Source organism: Lepidochelys olivacea (genome assembly GCF_965140295.1).
Source record: "Lepidochelys olivacea isolate rLepOli2 genome assembly, chromosome: 6".
NCBI classification, from domain to species: Eukaryota; Metazoa; Chordata; order Testudines; family Cheloniidae; genus Lepidochelys; species Lepidochelys olivacea.
Genome location: NC_140416.1, coordinates 98,462,012 through 98,477,926, shown reverse-complemented (window position 1 = coordinate 98,477,926; position 15,915 = coordinate 98,462,012). Strand labels below are relative to the sequence as shown.

At 43.2% G+C, this 15,915-nt stretch overlaps 1 protein-coding gene across 2 annotated transcripts in view; it reads left to right on the top strand.

Annotated features, from left to right (window-relative positions):
* The window catches only part of CCDC88C (coiled-coil domain containing 88C), a 125,860-nt gene that overhangs the window by 42,399 nt on the left and 67,546 nt on the right, over positions 1-15,915 (top strand). For both annotated transcript variants that reach the window (XM_084631736.1, XM_084631737.1), the window contains exon 4: positions 9,118-9,187. In XM_084631736.1, coding sequence (XP_084487862.1) covers positions 9,118-9,187 — 70 coding nt within the window. The remainder of the gene's footprint in view (positions 1-9,117; positions 9,188-15,915) is intronic.

Below are 15,915 nucleotides of genomic sequence, written 5' to 3'. Positions count from 1 at the left end.
TTCGTTGTGTGCCAGCCGGGAATAGCCAATTTATTTATTTTAAAAATAATAATAATAAATTTGGTACCTTCAGGAATAATCTAGTTATGCAGTCTCTCTCTTTATAACCAGAGGATCTTATTTTCATTTTCCACCTCTTCTGTCCTCCAGTCTTGCCAGGTATCTGGTTTTCAATCAGAACACACGGTTGAAAAGGGACCCTGGCGACTCCAGTCAGCACCACTGACCGGGCCATTAAAAGTCTGGTTGGTGCGGGGCTGGCAGGCTCCCTAACTGGCTCCCTGGAAGCAGCGACATGTCCCTTGGCTCCTAGTTAGGGGGGGCTCCACAGGCTGCCCCCATCCCAAGTGCCAGCTCTGCAGCTCCCATTGGCTGGGAAATGCGGCCAATGGAAGCTGTGGGGGTGGTGCCTGCAGGCACGTGCAGCATGCAGAGCCCCCGGTCACCCCTGCGCCTAGGAATCGAGGAACATTTCATGTCGCTACTTCCAGGAGACACCTGAGTAAGGTAAGCGCCGCCTGTAGCCCAGACTCCCTCCCACGCCCCAACTTCCTCCCCTAGCCCTGAGCCCCCTCCCGCACCCAAACTCCATCCTAGAGCCCGCACCCCAACCCCCTGCCCTGAGCCCCCTCCCACACCTAAACTCCCTCCTGGAGCCCAACCCCCCCCCACGCCCAAATCCCTTGCCCCAGCTAGGAATCCCCTCTCACACTCTGAACCCCTTGACCCCAGCCCAGAGCCCGCTCTTGCACCCCAAGCCCCTCATCCCCGGCCCGACCCCGGATCCCACAGTCCCAGTTGGAACTATCACCCCTTCCTGCACCCCATCACCCCAACCCCCTGTCCTAGTCTGGGGCCCCCTTTCACACCCTGATCCCCTCATGTCTGGCCCTACCCCAGAGCCCCCTCCCACACTTGACCCCGTTGGCCCCAGCCTGGAGCCCCCTACTGCATCCCAAACCCTTCATCTCCAGTGCCACCCCAGAGTCTGCACGCCAAGCCAGAGCCCTCACCCCCTCCTGCATCCCAGCTCCCTGTCCAAGCACAGGGAAAATGAGTGAGTGAGGGTCCGGGAGAGCGAGTGACGGAGGGAGGGGGATGGAGTGAGCAGGGGGTGGGGGCCTCGGAGAAGGGGCGTGACAAGAGTGTTCGGTTTTGTGCCATTAGAAAGTTGGCAACCCTACTGTCTTCCCTTGCCTCCTATTGTTTGTCACATTTCTTTGTTGCAATTGGTCTGTAGATGATAAGCTAACCGGGGCAAAGGTTATTTTTTAATGTGTTAGAGCATGTTAGGGCTCTGCTTCTGACTGGGACCTCTGTGCTCCTGTAATACAAATAACAATCATAACACTGATCATTAGTGATGGTATCTGACCAGTAATGGGCCACTGGATTGGTGGAAGATGGCTTTATGGAGGTTCTCTTTTTATAGTGCCAGTTGTCTATAGAATAATCCTCTGTATGCTGCTGAGACCCTATTAAACTTTTTAATAGAACGTTACTCATGCTCTCCTATGTTGGGTTTACTTTTCTCTCCTTTGGCTGCTACTGCAGTTATCTGGATCCCACATACGCATAGTATAGTTAAGATGAGATGATTCCTTCACTTTGCCCTCCTGCTGAAATTCCGGCCTATGATTGTCGGGGCTGATTATTCTCAACGGATGAAGTAACTGCTATTTTACTGGCTTTTAGTTTCCACTTGATGGGGATTTGGACTTGTGCTTTCTAAGTTGCGCATTTTCAAAAATCGCCCCTGAAACACTTCTCATCCTATTGTCCATCAAATAATAAAAATGTTGTAGAAGTAAGCAAAGTTCTTAATCAAGTAGTTTGTTGTGTATATAATATGTTACCTCGGGAACAAGTACCTCGTTGTACAAGAACTGTGCTCAGGTATGTGCAAATTGTAAGTTGTATATTAAGAGATTTTTGACAGATCTGTTTGTATTTAATTGCACTGAAATTTCCCAGCAACAACTTGTTTTATCTTGTCTAACCCTTTAAAGGGGCACTGTCACTTTGGTTTATAACATTGTATGTTTAATGTGTTTACTCATGTAACTAATAACGCCTGTGCTCATTAAAACTGAAATAATTTTTAAAATCCAATTTACTTGTCAGTTTGTAACTTTTATCCCAGCTGGGACACTGAACATCAAATTTCCTTACTGGTTTTTCTTTCTGCAGTCTGCAAGCAACAGGTTACTACTTTAAAAATAACTGTTTTCACTGACATATAAAAAAAATCAAAAACATTTAGGTTTATCTTAGAGTTAATATGATTAAATTAGTTTTGAAGAAAAGCCTATTTTCTGTATGTTCTCTAGCAAATTAGAAATTGCTCTGAATCAAAAATACCTTGAATCCAATCACCTCTTTGACTTGGGGCCTATCTCTCTAGTCAGTGCAATTTTCATCCCATTTGTACCCCTAGATTCTGTGATAGCCAGGTATAATGAATGAAGCCATCAGTTGCTATCGTGATCCAGAGCTGCCAACACTTACTGTTGGGGGGGCTGATCTTCAACTGGTATAAATTGTCAGAGGTCTACTGACATCACTGAAGCTCTGACAATTTATACCAGCTGAGGAGCTGCCCCAGGGTGTAGTACTTACTACAGTGAGTAGTCCCACTCCAGGTGATGTTTCCAGGATCAGGTGCATAGTTTTATTTTTCTAGTACACGTATTAAGGTCATAGGTATAGGGGGATGGAACTTCGATCATAATGTATAATTAAGAACTCAAAGAAACTCATGACAAGCCTTAATATTTCTGTTAGCCCCATCCACTCTATGCGGCCTGAGTTTATGTTGAAATTTAAACTAGCTGCTCTGAGTCAGTAGCTCTCTTTCTGGTGAAGATAAAGCTGGTGATGCTATTTCTCATGGTAACTGAGTAATTAGGAAAGGGCCATTTGGCTTTCAGTCATCTGGGCAATTAGCATTTTCTAGTTAAATAGTATTCTTAAGTGGACTTATCTGGCTTGGGCATGGAATTACTGGGGCCAAGAGACTGCAACTTTTAGATAATTTATTTAGTGCCTACATGTTTTTTTAGGATTCAGGGGAAGGTTAATTTAAATCTACAGGAGGAGCTAATGGTGACTGTACATTAACACTGTACTGTGATGTAGAGAGAAGCTTCTGTGTAAATCATGTAGTAGCCTTGAAAATCATGTAAATGGACAGTACAGCTGGGCTGAGGAGATAGTGTTTGGATCCTGATTAGGCCAGGGTTCTGGTTTGAGGCTGAATCAGGGCTGAGGTTCAGTTTGGGGTTTGAATTTACGTGTCACCTAAACCTTTCAGGCTGTTCTGGTAAGATTTCAGCTGCCCCATAGCCTTAAAATGAGCCTCTTAAGGTTTTTCCTACTTGCAGCAGAAGTCTTCTTTCCCACCCCCGATCCAGAGGCACGTCTTTGCGGTTCGGGGGTTGGCCCATCTCTGGTTGACTGGGCATTTTAAGTTCTGTTTCCCAGAACAGACAAGCAGAAAACCCCAAAGCCCAGCTTTGGAACTGGTAAACAGAAAAACAGTCCTGTTCAGGACTTTATTTCAAGTTTACTTAAAAGACAAAAATGTATCCACAGTCTGATTGGTTCAGACACTCATCAGAGGGGTCTGCCATTATAAAGCAAAGGATTATACAAGCAAACAAAAGAAAGTTGTTTTTATTTCCCCAGGAGAGACGGAGAGACTCATTGGCACAACCTGCATCATTCCAGGTCTCTCTCAGCTGTGGAAAGGCCAGTTTTACGTACTTCCTAGCATGCTTTGCTTAGAGCTGGGGTCACAAAGTCATGGGCTTTGTTATAAACTTCAGAGCTGCTTCCCTGAAACCACTTGCTCCTCACTCTGGACTTACCATGGCTGCCATGAGAAACTACCTTTCCCAGCAACCTTGCTTTCCTAATACAGAGATGCCAGTTAGGAACCCGTCTGAATCAGCTTTCTCCCTCACTGCTGAGGGGACAGAAGTCTAGCCTACCTGCCAGCCCTGAGCTTCTGAAATAGAAAAGAATAATTTATTTGTGAACCAGGAAAAAGTTGTTTTTCCAAAATCATTTAAAAGTAAAAAACAGAAACCGTCCAGAGTTTTGTACTCAAGTTCTGAAAGTTCAGATGAAGAAATTCTTCAAGACAAAAAGGTTGGCTCTCCTCCTTGTTCTATCACAGAAACTCCAAACTCTGAGCTTCTTGGAGCCATCGGCGCACAAGCTGTTAGAAACGCCAGACTAACGGAGCCGTTTCTTGCACGGCTGACGCACAGGTATTTTTAAGAGTCTGACCTGGAATAGGGTTGTGTTGGCCCAAGAAAGTTCCCTTCTAAACTTCAGAGGATCTATCTAATCTGTTGCTGAATAAAATATTAATATATGACCATGCAGGCTAAGAATGGGAAATGCTCTTACATCCCATCTGCCTACAAAGACAGACAAGCAAATATCCTGAGAGTAATCCTGGGTTAGTAAAAAAGAAAACTAGAGGTTTCAGAAACTCCTCAGGAATAAATTAGAACACTTATCAGCCAAAGAGAATGAAATAAAGGGGGATCTCATGACTCAGACTCCTAGTAATGCCATGTTGCCAGCTCTTGCAAGTCTTAATACCCACCTGCTGCAATCAAGGAACTGCAGGAGAATCTCAACTTTCGTTTTTTTAAAGTGATTTTTTTGGTCCTAGTTGTTGCAGAGAAGAGCTTAAAATATGACATGAAAGCATGCTGAAGGCTCAGAAACCAGAAGGCAAATAACAAGAAGCCAACAAAATTTATTATTTTAGAAACATCTCATGATTCTTAAGCCACTCTTATGATTTGTGGGTGCTTTACCAATTAATAGGAATAGACCTGCAGTTTGGATCTGAAGCCAAACATCCTTAAAGTTTGGGGTGTTTCACTGTGGGTGGGATAGGGCTTGGTTTAAGTCAATTTCTGTTAGCTATGGGACAGCCTTGGTCTTTGAAGTTCAATATGGCACCTGCCAATACCATAAAAGGGTCCTAGATTTCAGAAAATTCATCCAGCCTTCTGATGTTCTGATCTTGGGAGAGGCTGGTTTCCGATATCACCTCGTTCGCTTTGAAAACTGAGTAATGAGCTGTTTGAACAGGATCCCATACGTGGGGCTTCCTGTATCGAAATTGTTTTTTCATGGAAATTTCATTACGAAGAAACGTGGAAAACCGTAATCTCTGTGAAATGATTTATGACTTGCAGTTAATGGCCACTTGGTTGGTTAATGGCCTCAGGTGTAAAGCTGACAGCATTACCACTAATTGTTCTAATAGCGTATAGTTAAGGGAGATTGGTACCATATGTTGTTGCTCTTACCTTTATTGTTTTAATCAAGAGTTAGTTTGGCTGTTAAAATCATTAACTGGCTCTCTCCTAGGAGAAAGGAGGATTTATTATGTACCACCCCTCCCTGTTGCTCTGAAGAACACCAGTCTTTCTGGACAGTGTAGTTTCTTTATTCACTGTTCTTTTTAGTGACTCTCCTCTCACATTGGCTACCATACACAGTGTCATGTCTTGAGGGGAGGGGAAGTGGAGGAGACGTACAGTTTCTTTCGGGCTCCTCTGTTTCAAAATCCATATCCAGCTCCAAGCATTTAGCAAATATTACAACCTCCTTGTTGTCTTAGGCTTTGTCTACACTTGCGGTGGCGTGTACGTGTACATGTAGCTACATGCCACACTGGAAAACTGCGTCCACACTGAGATGTGCAGATACATGTGGAAGTGAAGGGCTCTGATAGTGAGTAGGCAGTGGGACGTTACACTGCTAAAAACAGCAGTGTAGACGTAGGAAACACTGCTTGGGCTTGTAGGGAACTGTGTAGGGTATATACCCTAAAGTTCTAGCATGGCAGTAATCACCCAAGCAGTGCGTCACCATCTACAGTGCTATGTATATCCATGCCGCGGCAATGTCTGTGCACTGCACGTTGCCAGAAGTGTAGACATTGCCTAATACAAGTATTTACTACACCTTTAGAAATAAGTTGCACTGTATTTACTATTTGCTTATTGGCAAGTTATAAGCTTATAAGCAAGTTATAAGCTTATAAGTTCCAGATGTAGGGCCAAATTTCGTTTTCAAGTGCTATTGTTCATTGACTCCTGTTGTAATAATTGGAAGACAGTGGGCTTGTATCACTGAAAATAGAATTTGGCCCACAGAATCTTTTTATTACTGATGATTCACGAGCTGTAAAGAAGACAGCTCCGTTGTTGGAGCCCAGGTTGAATTTGAAGGGCTTTCATTTGGGGGCGGGGGAGTCTTACTTATAGTTGATTTGCAAATCACTGGGACAGTAAACATTCCAGCTCATTTTAGAGTCATATGTGAGTGCGCTCAAAGCTCAAAATTGCTCCATATTTTATAAATCCTGATGTCTTCAAAACCCTCGGTTAATAGAAATGTTTGTGATTTTTACAATTCCAGTAGAAAACATCTGCCTTTAAACAAACATTTTCCTTCATTGTGTGCAACTCAAATAATGCAGCATTAAGGATCTGAAAGTAAAACTGGCTGGCTGGATTTTCATTGTCCAAGCTGAGAGGAAATGCCAAAACTAAGCAAATAAAAGATATATTGATGCACACGCAGTTATTTTAAGAATTCTGTGATCTTGTTAGAGGGACGCAGTGTGGTCTAATGGATAGAGTATTGGACTGGGACTCTGGTTCTATTCCCAGCTCTGCAATTAGCCGGTTGTGTGACTCGGGTAAGTCAGTTCACTTCTGTGCCTCAGTTTCCCCATCTGTAAAAGGTGGATAATGATACCAGCCTCCTCAGATCTACTGATGAAAAGCTCCATATAAGAGCCTTACTATTTACTATAAGAGTATTACTATTATTATTAACCTAAGATGATGCCAATAGCACAGGTAAAGATAATTGTTCTTTAGCTTAAAGCCAGGTCAGAGAGAAATAGGTACAATCTCTTGCATCAGATGGAATCTTTTAATCTGAATTAGGAAATCATGGTTTGATGTGATGTTCATAGTTTAGGCCCATTTCTTATGTTAGTAACACCTAAACAAAGATTCTTGCATGCCACCTCACAGAGAATAAAATCACACAACTAAAAGGGAAGCTAGTCATTGAAATACTGGATGGTGTAATCAAATAATAATTTGCAGAAGGAGTGTGTGGAATGTTAACTACATAAAGTTTAGCCCCAGTGCCTTTTGTCTCTGTTGGTTAAATAGCAAGAGATCTGATGATTAGACAAAGACAACCAGAATTCTTTATGCATTCCTGCCTCGGGGCCGCTCCATGCGCTGGATGATTGAAAACAAAATTTTCGTTTGCCAAGGAACTCAGTAATAAGAGACAAGTTCATTAACAGAATTGTCAGAATTAGCATCTGCCAAAGACGACAATGCATTGTGGAACTGATTAGCAGAGTATCATATTCTGGCCATGTGCTGTGAAATCCAATTTGTTTTGCACCTGTTGGCAACAAGTGGAAATGAATTTTTGTGTAGCATGTCTTGAAAATGTGTACTGTACAACATTTGGATAATGACTCAGCAAACAGTCAGTCCAAGTCACAAATCTTGATGCAATGTAGTGTTTGGTTAAATTCTTGTTTCCTAACATCACCAAAGGTATCAGCTGTGGTATTAACACATTTCTTCTTTATGCAAGCTAACTATTGCTTTAAGCATGTGTTATTTATTTAAATTAAGAGCAGAGAAAAGATGAAACATATTGCACCCAAAATGGTTTTAAAAATACCTTCCAGTTTCCCTAGACACTGCTAGATCAGTGAATGATTTTCTTACCCATTCAAATTCAGTTTTCCTTTTGTGATGGTTCTCAAAGTGCAGAAATAACAATCCAGTAGTTTAAGGGGGAGTGTGTTTGGATGAATTGGTGACTCTTTCTAGAAGTGTGTGTCTGTGTGTGTGTGTGTATATATATATATATAGAGAGAGAGAGAGAGAGTGTGCTTATTTATAGTCTTTGGTATGGCTCTGATTCCCATAATATCTGAGACACTAATGAATTTGTCTTCTCAGTATCCTGTGAGGTAGGTTGGGAAATGGAGACAGGCAGGTTAAGGCACTTGCCAAAGGTTAGGGGGAGATGGGTAGAGAATCTGGATCTCCGGAGTCCCAGTCCAGTGCATGAACCAAAAGACCATCTTTTTATTCGGGGGAGGGGAAAGAGAGAGAGAAATAGTGGTGTTGTCCCAAACGAGTGCTAATTACCTTCATGCTAGGTTGCAAAATATTCCTGGATCACATGGTTCGGCAATTTTTCCCATAAATGTCATCTCTGTGGTGTACTTGTCATGCACCTTTGACCACTGCACCTGCCCTCTGGCTACCAGTCCATCTCCTCATGACCCATTCTGGTACTCCAAGGCCCTGCTCAGCTTAAAACAGCTGACAGTTTTTGAAAAATGGAACCTGCCAAAGTAACGTGACTTCCTGTTTTCCATCTATTGTGGGATTTCCCCACACACACCCCAAATTAAAATTACACTTGCCCAAGATCCATGATGGGAAAAATTAGTATTTAGGCAGGTGTCAGCTCTCCTATACCTAAAGAATCACAGCTTTTCAGTCCAATTTCTCACAGCAGTCGAGATCACTTTAATAGCTTTCTTTCCTCCTCCCCCTCCCCAAGCCATCTTTAAAATGTCCAGACCCATGAGATAATTTGATCAATTATTTGAATTAACCAGCCATACCAGAATGGCTTACATGGCTTTGGTCAATATGCTGCAGCTGTAAATCCAGAAAAATGGCAGCAACTATGGATTGAGCACTAAATGAACAAAGGTCTTGTCAGGAGGAAAGGTGTGATGGATGGCTGTGCCCAGGCAACACTTTGCATTCATTTTTATTCATATCGTGAGACCCTTAAGTCCTACGTTAACCATCATTGTAAGAGACCATTGGTGTATCTCAGTTGTGGAGTCTGTAGCCATCTTCAAAGAGTGATTTATGTCTCATGTGAGACTTCACCTTGTGACCTCCTTAACTGCCAGCATGCTGAAGCCTTGCAAATCAGTAGAGCTGTGTATTTTGTGTGATTTAATTGATTTGGATTCTTGACTGACTCTTGTTTACAATTCTCCATTTCATTTAGGAGGTCCTCCAGCAGCTGATCGTAATGCATTTACCAAATGTTTTAATGATTGGCAAAGATCCTCTTTCCGGTGAGTAGTTCGGGTAGTTTTTTCCTTCGAGTTGTACCCGACATTGTTAGTTCCATAACATTTTTTTCTTTTGATACTGTACATGCAGTTTCCCAAACTAGGACTAGTCTGGGGGATGGGGAGAAGAGAGAAAAAGCTGGTTCTTTCTATCTCAGGTACTTGTGTGGCCCCTATTACCATAGTATATGAGTGCCTCACAATGTTTTGTGTGTGTATTTATCCAGACATTACCCTGTGAGATCAAGAAGGATTATTATTTCTATTTCATAGATGGGAACTGAGGCATAGAGAGACTAAGTGACTTGCCCAAGATCACACAGGAAGTCTGTGGCAGAACACAGAATTGGCCCTGTCTCTTGAGTCCTATACTAGCACTCTAGCCACTGGCTCATCCTTCTTCTTGTGGAAGATTGGCTCTGTATCCACTCCCCATGTGCTCCCATAGCTGAGGAAGAGCAGCGAGGGTTTTCTTGGAAGCGACCTTCCTTGGGTCTCTGCTCCAGTGCAGCCCGTACGTAGGCTGACATGGGAATGTCTCTTGTCCTGCTGTGTTCCTGTCCTCTGGTCCTGCAGCACTCAGCTCAGTCATGAGAGCACACATGGGCAAGGCCCCACAGAGCCAGCTGTGGATGCTTGCACCAAGAGCAGTGCTGTCTGAGTAGCCATTTGCTAAGTGGTGTGATGAAGGGACTGCCACCAAGAAAGTGGGGGAAGAGGCAAAAATACACAAAAAAACATGGAGAAAGGGAGAAAATGAAGAGGAGGAGGAGAGGGAAGCAAGGAAAGGAGAGAATAGATGGGGGTGGGGGAACGAGACAACGGATGGTTAGCAATCATGCCAGGCGTTTTGTTAAGGGACACCAGGACAGGCACCCTGCCCTGCTAGTCCATCGCACGGAGAATGCCACCAAAAATAAGTTGGGAACCACTGAGCTAATGTTTGACTTTCCGAGTTCATTGCTGGGGTTTAGCCAGAATAATGAAAATGATCTCTCCCAGCGTGCACGTCTCTAAAATTATGGGTTTGTTGTTAGGTTTTGACTTTATGCCAAATGCCCATTTCCTTCCCTCCTTGCAAAAGCCTGGGAAGAAATACCAGTTTTACCATAGAAGGAAAATTGCATAGCCAGCGTTGACTGGGAACGACGTGGTGTAACAAACATCTCACCAGAATAATAAGCCTCAGCATGAGGTTTCCTTTTGCTGTGCTTAGCAGCAGCAGTGGGATGTTTTGTTTTATTTTTAGTCAGAAAATAAATCTACCCTCCAGTCCATGGACCACTACAGCTTGTATTCCTGGCACCTTTGCATTTGCAATTGCCACTTGCACAGCATGCCCACAAAAAGGAATGTAAGGGGAGAGTACTTCTGTTCTCTTGAGTACTTCTGTTCTCTGGGCCCCTGTTCTTCTGGAAGTGTAGATGTAGCTGTGTTGCTTTCTACTTTCAGAGGTCACCAGTCCTCATCCTTCTCCCCCTATCTAGTAATGTCCCTCCCAGAGCAACTTTGAGATCCATCTTAGGAAAAGGCTGGCTGGTTTGTCTTCCTGGACCTGTGTGAGCAGCAGTTGACAAAAAACTACCACAATAGATTTTCAAATCCCTTCACAGCGGAAGCTGCATTCAAAACATCCTAGAATGTGAACCTGATGGATATCTGCATTTAGATATCACTTGATATTAAACAGTCCTGCCGTTTGTCTTTGGTCAGGAGATCATTGCTGTGGGAGCCCGGTTGGTGTAGAACTCTCTTCCCCCACCTGAAATCAGTCTCAGTCCTTCTTTCCCCACTTTTAACAAGCAGCTGAAATCTTTTTTGTAGAAAAGTCTTGCTTTAGAATGGCCATTGTTGGCCCATATTCATTACCTTCCAAACTTCTTCTGTTACAACCACTCAATTGTTTAATCCCTTTGAGGTTTTTTAGAAGGTGGATTTCAATTAATTTGTTATGGCAAGTAGGGGGACTCTATAAGTATTATTGCTAATATTCTACAGGAGTGTACACTGCAATAGAGGCTTGGTAATGCAAAAGTGGAACAGCTTGAAGGCTGAAAGCGATGGGATTGGGAAAATTTGAAGTTATTATTTAATATTTATATTATCATAGCACCTAGGAGCTCTAGTCACCGACCAGGACTCCACCGTAGTAGGTGCTGTACAAAAACAAAACAAAAACACTGACCTTTAAATATAAGACAAGAGATAACAAATGGATTCAGACAGGTAGTCAAGGGGAGTACAAGGAAACAATGGTTTCGGCACACTGGTGGCCTAGCTGTTTTTAAGTTTTTTTGTAGGCTTCACAGCAAAGGAGTGTTTTCGAGAGGAAGTTGAAGGTGGATAATGAGGTAGTTTTGCAGATGTTTACAGGAAACTTTTCTCAACCATGAGCAGCAGCTTGGGAGAAAGCATGAAGGTGCTTGTTTGAAAATTTAACGAGTGGGTGATGTAGGCTCATATCATGGGCCAGTTGGAAGCGGCAGTCAACACCTTGGTAGTGAATGAGAGATGATAGGTAGGGTGGGGCTAGGCCTTTGACAGTGGAGACAATAGGTATGTTTGATACAATAAAGAGGGAGCCAGTGAAGGGATGCAAAGAGACGCATAGTATGGTCAAAGCAACATGATACAAGAATGATCTTTGCAGCAGCATTCTGAATGGATATGAGTGAGGCAAGACTGCATTTGCCAAGGCCAGAGAGTAGGCTGTTGCAGTAATCAAGTTGTAAGATGATGAGGGACAAGCGCTTCAGTGGTGTGGAATGATAGGAAAGGCTGTATCTTAGACATGTCATGCAGAAAGATATAGACATAGCCTAGAGAGAGCTCTGATTCAAGGATGGAGGAAAATGAAACAAGGAGAGAACTGACTACCATATCAGTGGAAGAAATGGGGGAGAGAGAGCGGCAAGGAAGAGAGGGCTGAGAGCAGATAAGAAATCAACCACACTGCTGCACTGGAAATCATAGAAGTGACAGGGCAGTGTGACAGGTAATAGTTGGAAAGGGGGAACTCCGCAAGAGAGAGATTAGAGAGAGCGAGAGCAAAGCTTGGTGGAGAGTGGAAGAGTTGAACCAGGGCCCACGTGCGATGAAGCGGTGAGGACGAGGAAACGTGGAGCTAAGGGGTCAGAGAGTCCCCAACATGGAAGAACAAGTCATTGAGGATCAGTGTGGGAGACTGTCAGGAGAGGAAGAGAGAGACAGGTTGAAATCAGAGAGGAAGGCTGATGTTTGGGGGAGTTGAGTGGATGGTAAACAACAGCAACGTGGATGGGGAGAGGAGAGAAGAGTCAGCCGCAGTGCTGTTCAAAAGAGGAGATAGAGTGGGAAGGGGGAGAAGGGAGGAGTTGGAAGTGACAGGAATGGAAGAGGAGAAGGCCAACACCCCCAGCAAGGCCTGATCCAGGGCAGGGAGTGTGAAAGAAGGAGAAGCCTCCGTAAGAGAGTACAGCTGCTAAGGCCATGTCAGATGAAGGAATCCTGGTCTCTGTAAGAACCAAGAGCTGGAGGGAGGGAGATATGAAGAGGTCATGTATGGATGTTATTATTTTTAGAGATGGAATGGGGATTCGAGAGACAGCAAGAGAAGAGGATGGGTGTGAGGTTAAGAATGATGGCATAAGAGGATGGGGATGGGTGTGGGAGATGGAGAGGATGGAGATGGAGGGGGGGGACATTTTCTGGGACAAATGTCACCAGAGGTAAGGAGGAGGAGGCAGAAGAGGGTGTAGATATGGGATCTGGATTTGTACTGATGGGAGCAGGGGGAAACCAGGAGTTAACTAACATGGGTAAAGGGTCTTTATGTTTTCCTGGAAAAGGGAGAGGTTGAGACAGCCATATTAGTAGGGGAAATAAATCAGATCTCATGTTTAGATTCCTGGAATTTTGCTTAATTTAAAATAGGTAAATAAATAAAGGGATGATTTGTTTTGCTCAAACTGTGAAAGGTTTCTGAGTCCCTTCTGCCTTCATAGTCACTGATCCAAAGCCAGAAGGTACAGTCACTCTTGTATTGAGCCCAACTTGTGTTTGCCTAAAACATATCTTTCAGAATTGCCTGTTTGACAATTCAAATTTGAATTTTCCTTTGTCTTTGTTAAGATGTTGACCAGAGTGGCGTTATATATGTTAAAATGGGGATCTTGGAAGTAAGCAAGGATACTTATATCCCTTAAATACTTATCCACCTATATATGTGAGTGTTTCAGGCCACTGGGACAGCTATATTGTTCTTAGAAGTACCGTCCCACCTCCTGGAGTTAACACTTCCAACAGTGGCATTGCAGTTTTCAGTGGGACAATGCTTATGTAATGGCACATGTCCACTGGGTTTAGAAGATATAACCCTTCCCCATGCCCTCTGAATATTTTTTCCAGTCCTTGGTAATTTCATCTGGTTCAATTCAGATGAAGATGAGGATAAATATTTCAAAAAAAGCCTGTGAGCTGAATTGTTTGACTTAATAGTTAGTTGCTGAAAAGTAAGGAACTGACAAAAAACTGTGAGTTTGTAGTGGTGGAAAACTTCTGAGATACATTAGACAGTGCTGCTGAGAGATACAGGGTTGGTTCTCTCTACTGCTTTGTACAATATACAGTTGTTAGAGCATTCCATTCACATGTTGCCATCTTCTTCCCTTTGGAATATTTCCCCCCGCCAGTGTAATTCTCAGTGTACTATCTCATCAATTCATTATAACTCCACATATCCTATGGTGCCAATGGGGCAGCTGTAATGAACATAATACACCATGGTTGTCTTTCGTAATTTCCTCTTTGCAGCAAGTCTTACCTCCCCCCCCTTACCCTCCAACACACACACACACAGTGAATCAGTAATGTATGATGATCCTGAACTTCTGTAACTGACTTCATTTCTTTTTCTCAGTTGCCCGGCAACCTTCACTTAGACCCAAACACACACAGTACTGATACTTCAGAAACTGATGGAAATGAACATTTTGAAACATGCACTTTTTTTTTTTTAACTGAGCCTTTCAGGGTTTTTAGCTTCACTTCCTCCAAAAGATTTTAAAAAGTGACTTAATTTACTAGCCCTACAGCTCATTTCCGTCCTCTGGAAACACTTTGCAGGTTCAGTACATTTTTCAAATTAAAGGCCGTTAAGTCGTTGCACGGGAGCGAGCCAAAAGTTCCTGCTAATAAATGTCTGTAGAAAATGTTTTTCATTATAATCATAAAAGATTTAATCTCCAACTGGTGTGTTTTTTTCATGCCTGGTTTCCTTCCTTATTTTGTTCCATAACTGTCCAGGGAGACAAAGGCTTGTAAAATATGTTGTACAGTTTTCCCCTGTTAATAACAAAGCTCTGTCTCTAAAATGTAACTGTAGAGTTCAGGCTTATATAATTTGGGACTCTGTTCTGACTGGAAGAAATGAATGCTGGTGTGTTTTCCCAGTTTTCACCTGCTCCACAGTCTGCTGGATGTTAGCCCCCGCCACACGAACACATTACAGCTTTCTGTTTTCTGCTGAGGAAATTTAATACAGAGTACAAATGTGAATAAATAAAATGTATCAACTCAGAATCTACCATTTCTTCTGCACTCTCTCTTTCTCATTTCTCTCTCCAGCTTCCTCTCCTCCTCCATTCATTTATCTCTCTTATTTTCTCTTTACCTTTATCCTCCTTTTTGTTGTTGTCTCCTAATCTCCTTCCCCGCCTCCCCCGCACCAGTCCCACCATCTGTTTCTCACCCTCCCTCTCCTGAGAGACATTGGGGGTGTTCTGGGCCCGCAGCACAGAGAGAGGCTCCCAGAGTACAGGATTTTTTCCTAAAAGCCCAAAGGCCCTTTACCACTGTTGAGAGCAGATGGCCTTTCTGCAAATCCTCAGGTCACTGGCTGCCTCACTGGCTCAGAGACCTAGCATAGGAACAGCTGCCCTGGAATTTTCAGCAAGGTGGAAAATGCTGTTGTGTTGAATTTAGAACCCTTCTCTTTGGTTGCTGGTTCAAGTCCACTCCAGGTACGCCCTTGGTTGTCCCACGCAATATGAGTGGGTACATCTCAGTTCAGTTCCTAGTAGACATTATCCACATCACAACGTGGCACTCTTCTTGGCAATCTCAGCAGAGATCCCAAGGGCTGGATTGAGCTGGGCACTATCTTCTCAACAAAAATAGGACAGCACTGAAACACTTTGAGGCAGCCTAGGGACGCTTGCCTACGACTGCTCATGCTGTGCGTTTCCTATGGATGTAGGACTTCAGTCTCCAGTTTTATCAGCTTGGTGCCTTGTGGCTTCACCACCTCATTATGTTAATGCAAATCAGTCCTTTAAAAAGCACTGCAGGAGTGTGTGCTGTGGAGGAAGCATTATTAAATTGGGGATGAAGAATAATTGTTTTTATTCAGTGTATATTGTATCTTAAATGTACATGATACTGTACATAAGTCCCCGGTCTGTCACTGTGTTGTTTTAATCCCAAGTGTACATAGTACTGTACTGTTTTAGTTCCAGCCAGTAACTTGCTCTGTAACCTGGTACAAGCCGCTTAACTTTTCTGTGCCTCAGTTTCCCCATTGGTGAAGTGGGAGTGGCTCAAAGAATTGAACTAAATGTGGTTCTTTAAACTTTAATACATTATCTTTAAAACATTTGTGCAGCCTGCAGAGTAAAACTATTAATATACCTCATGACCTTCAGAGTGCTTCTAATGGGCTGTAGAAACCAGCTTTCGTTAGATGTGCATTACAC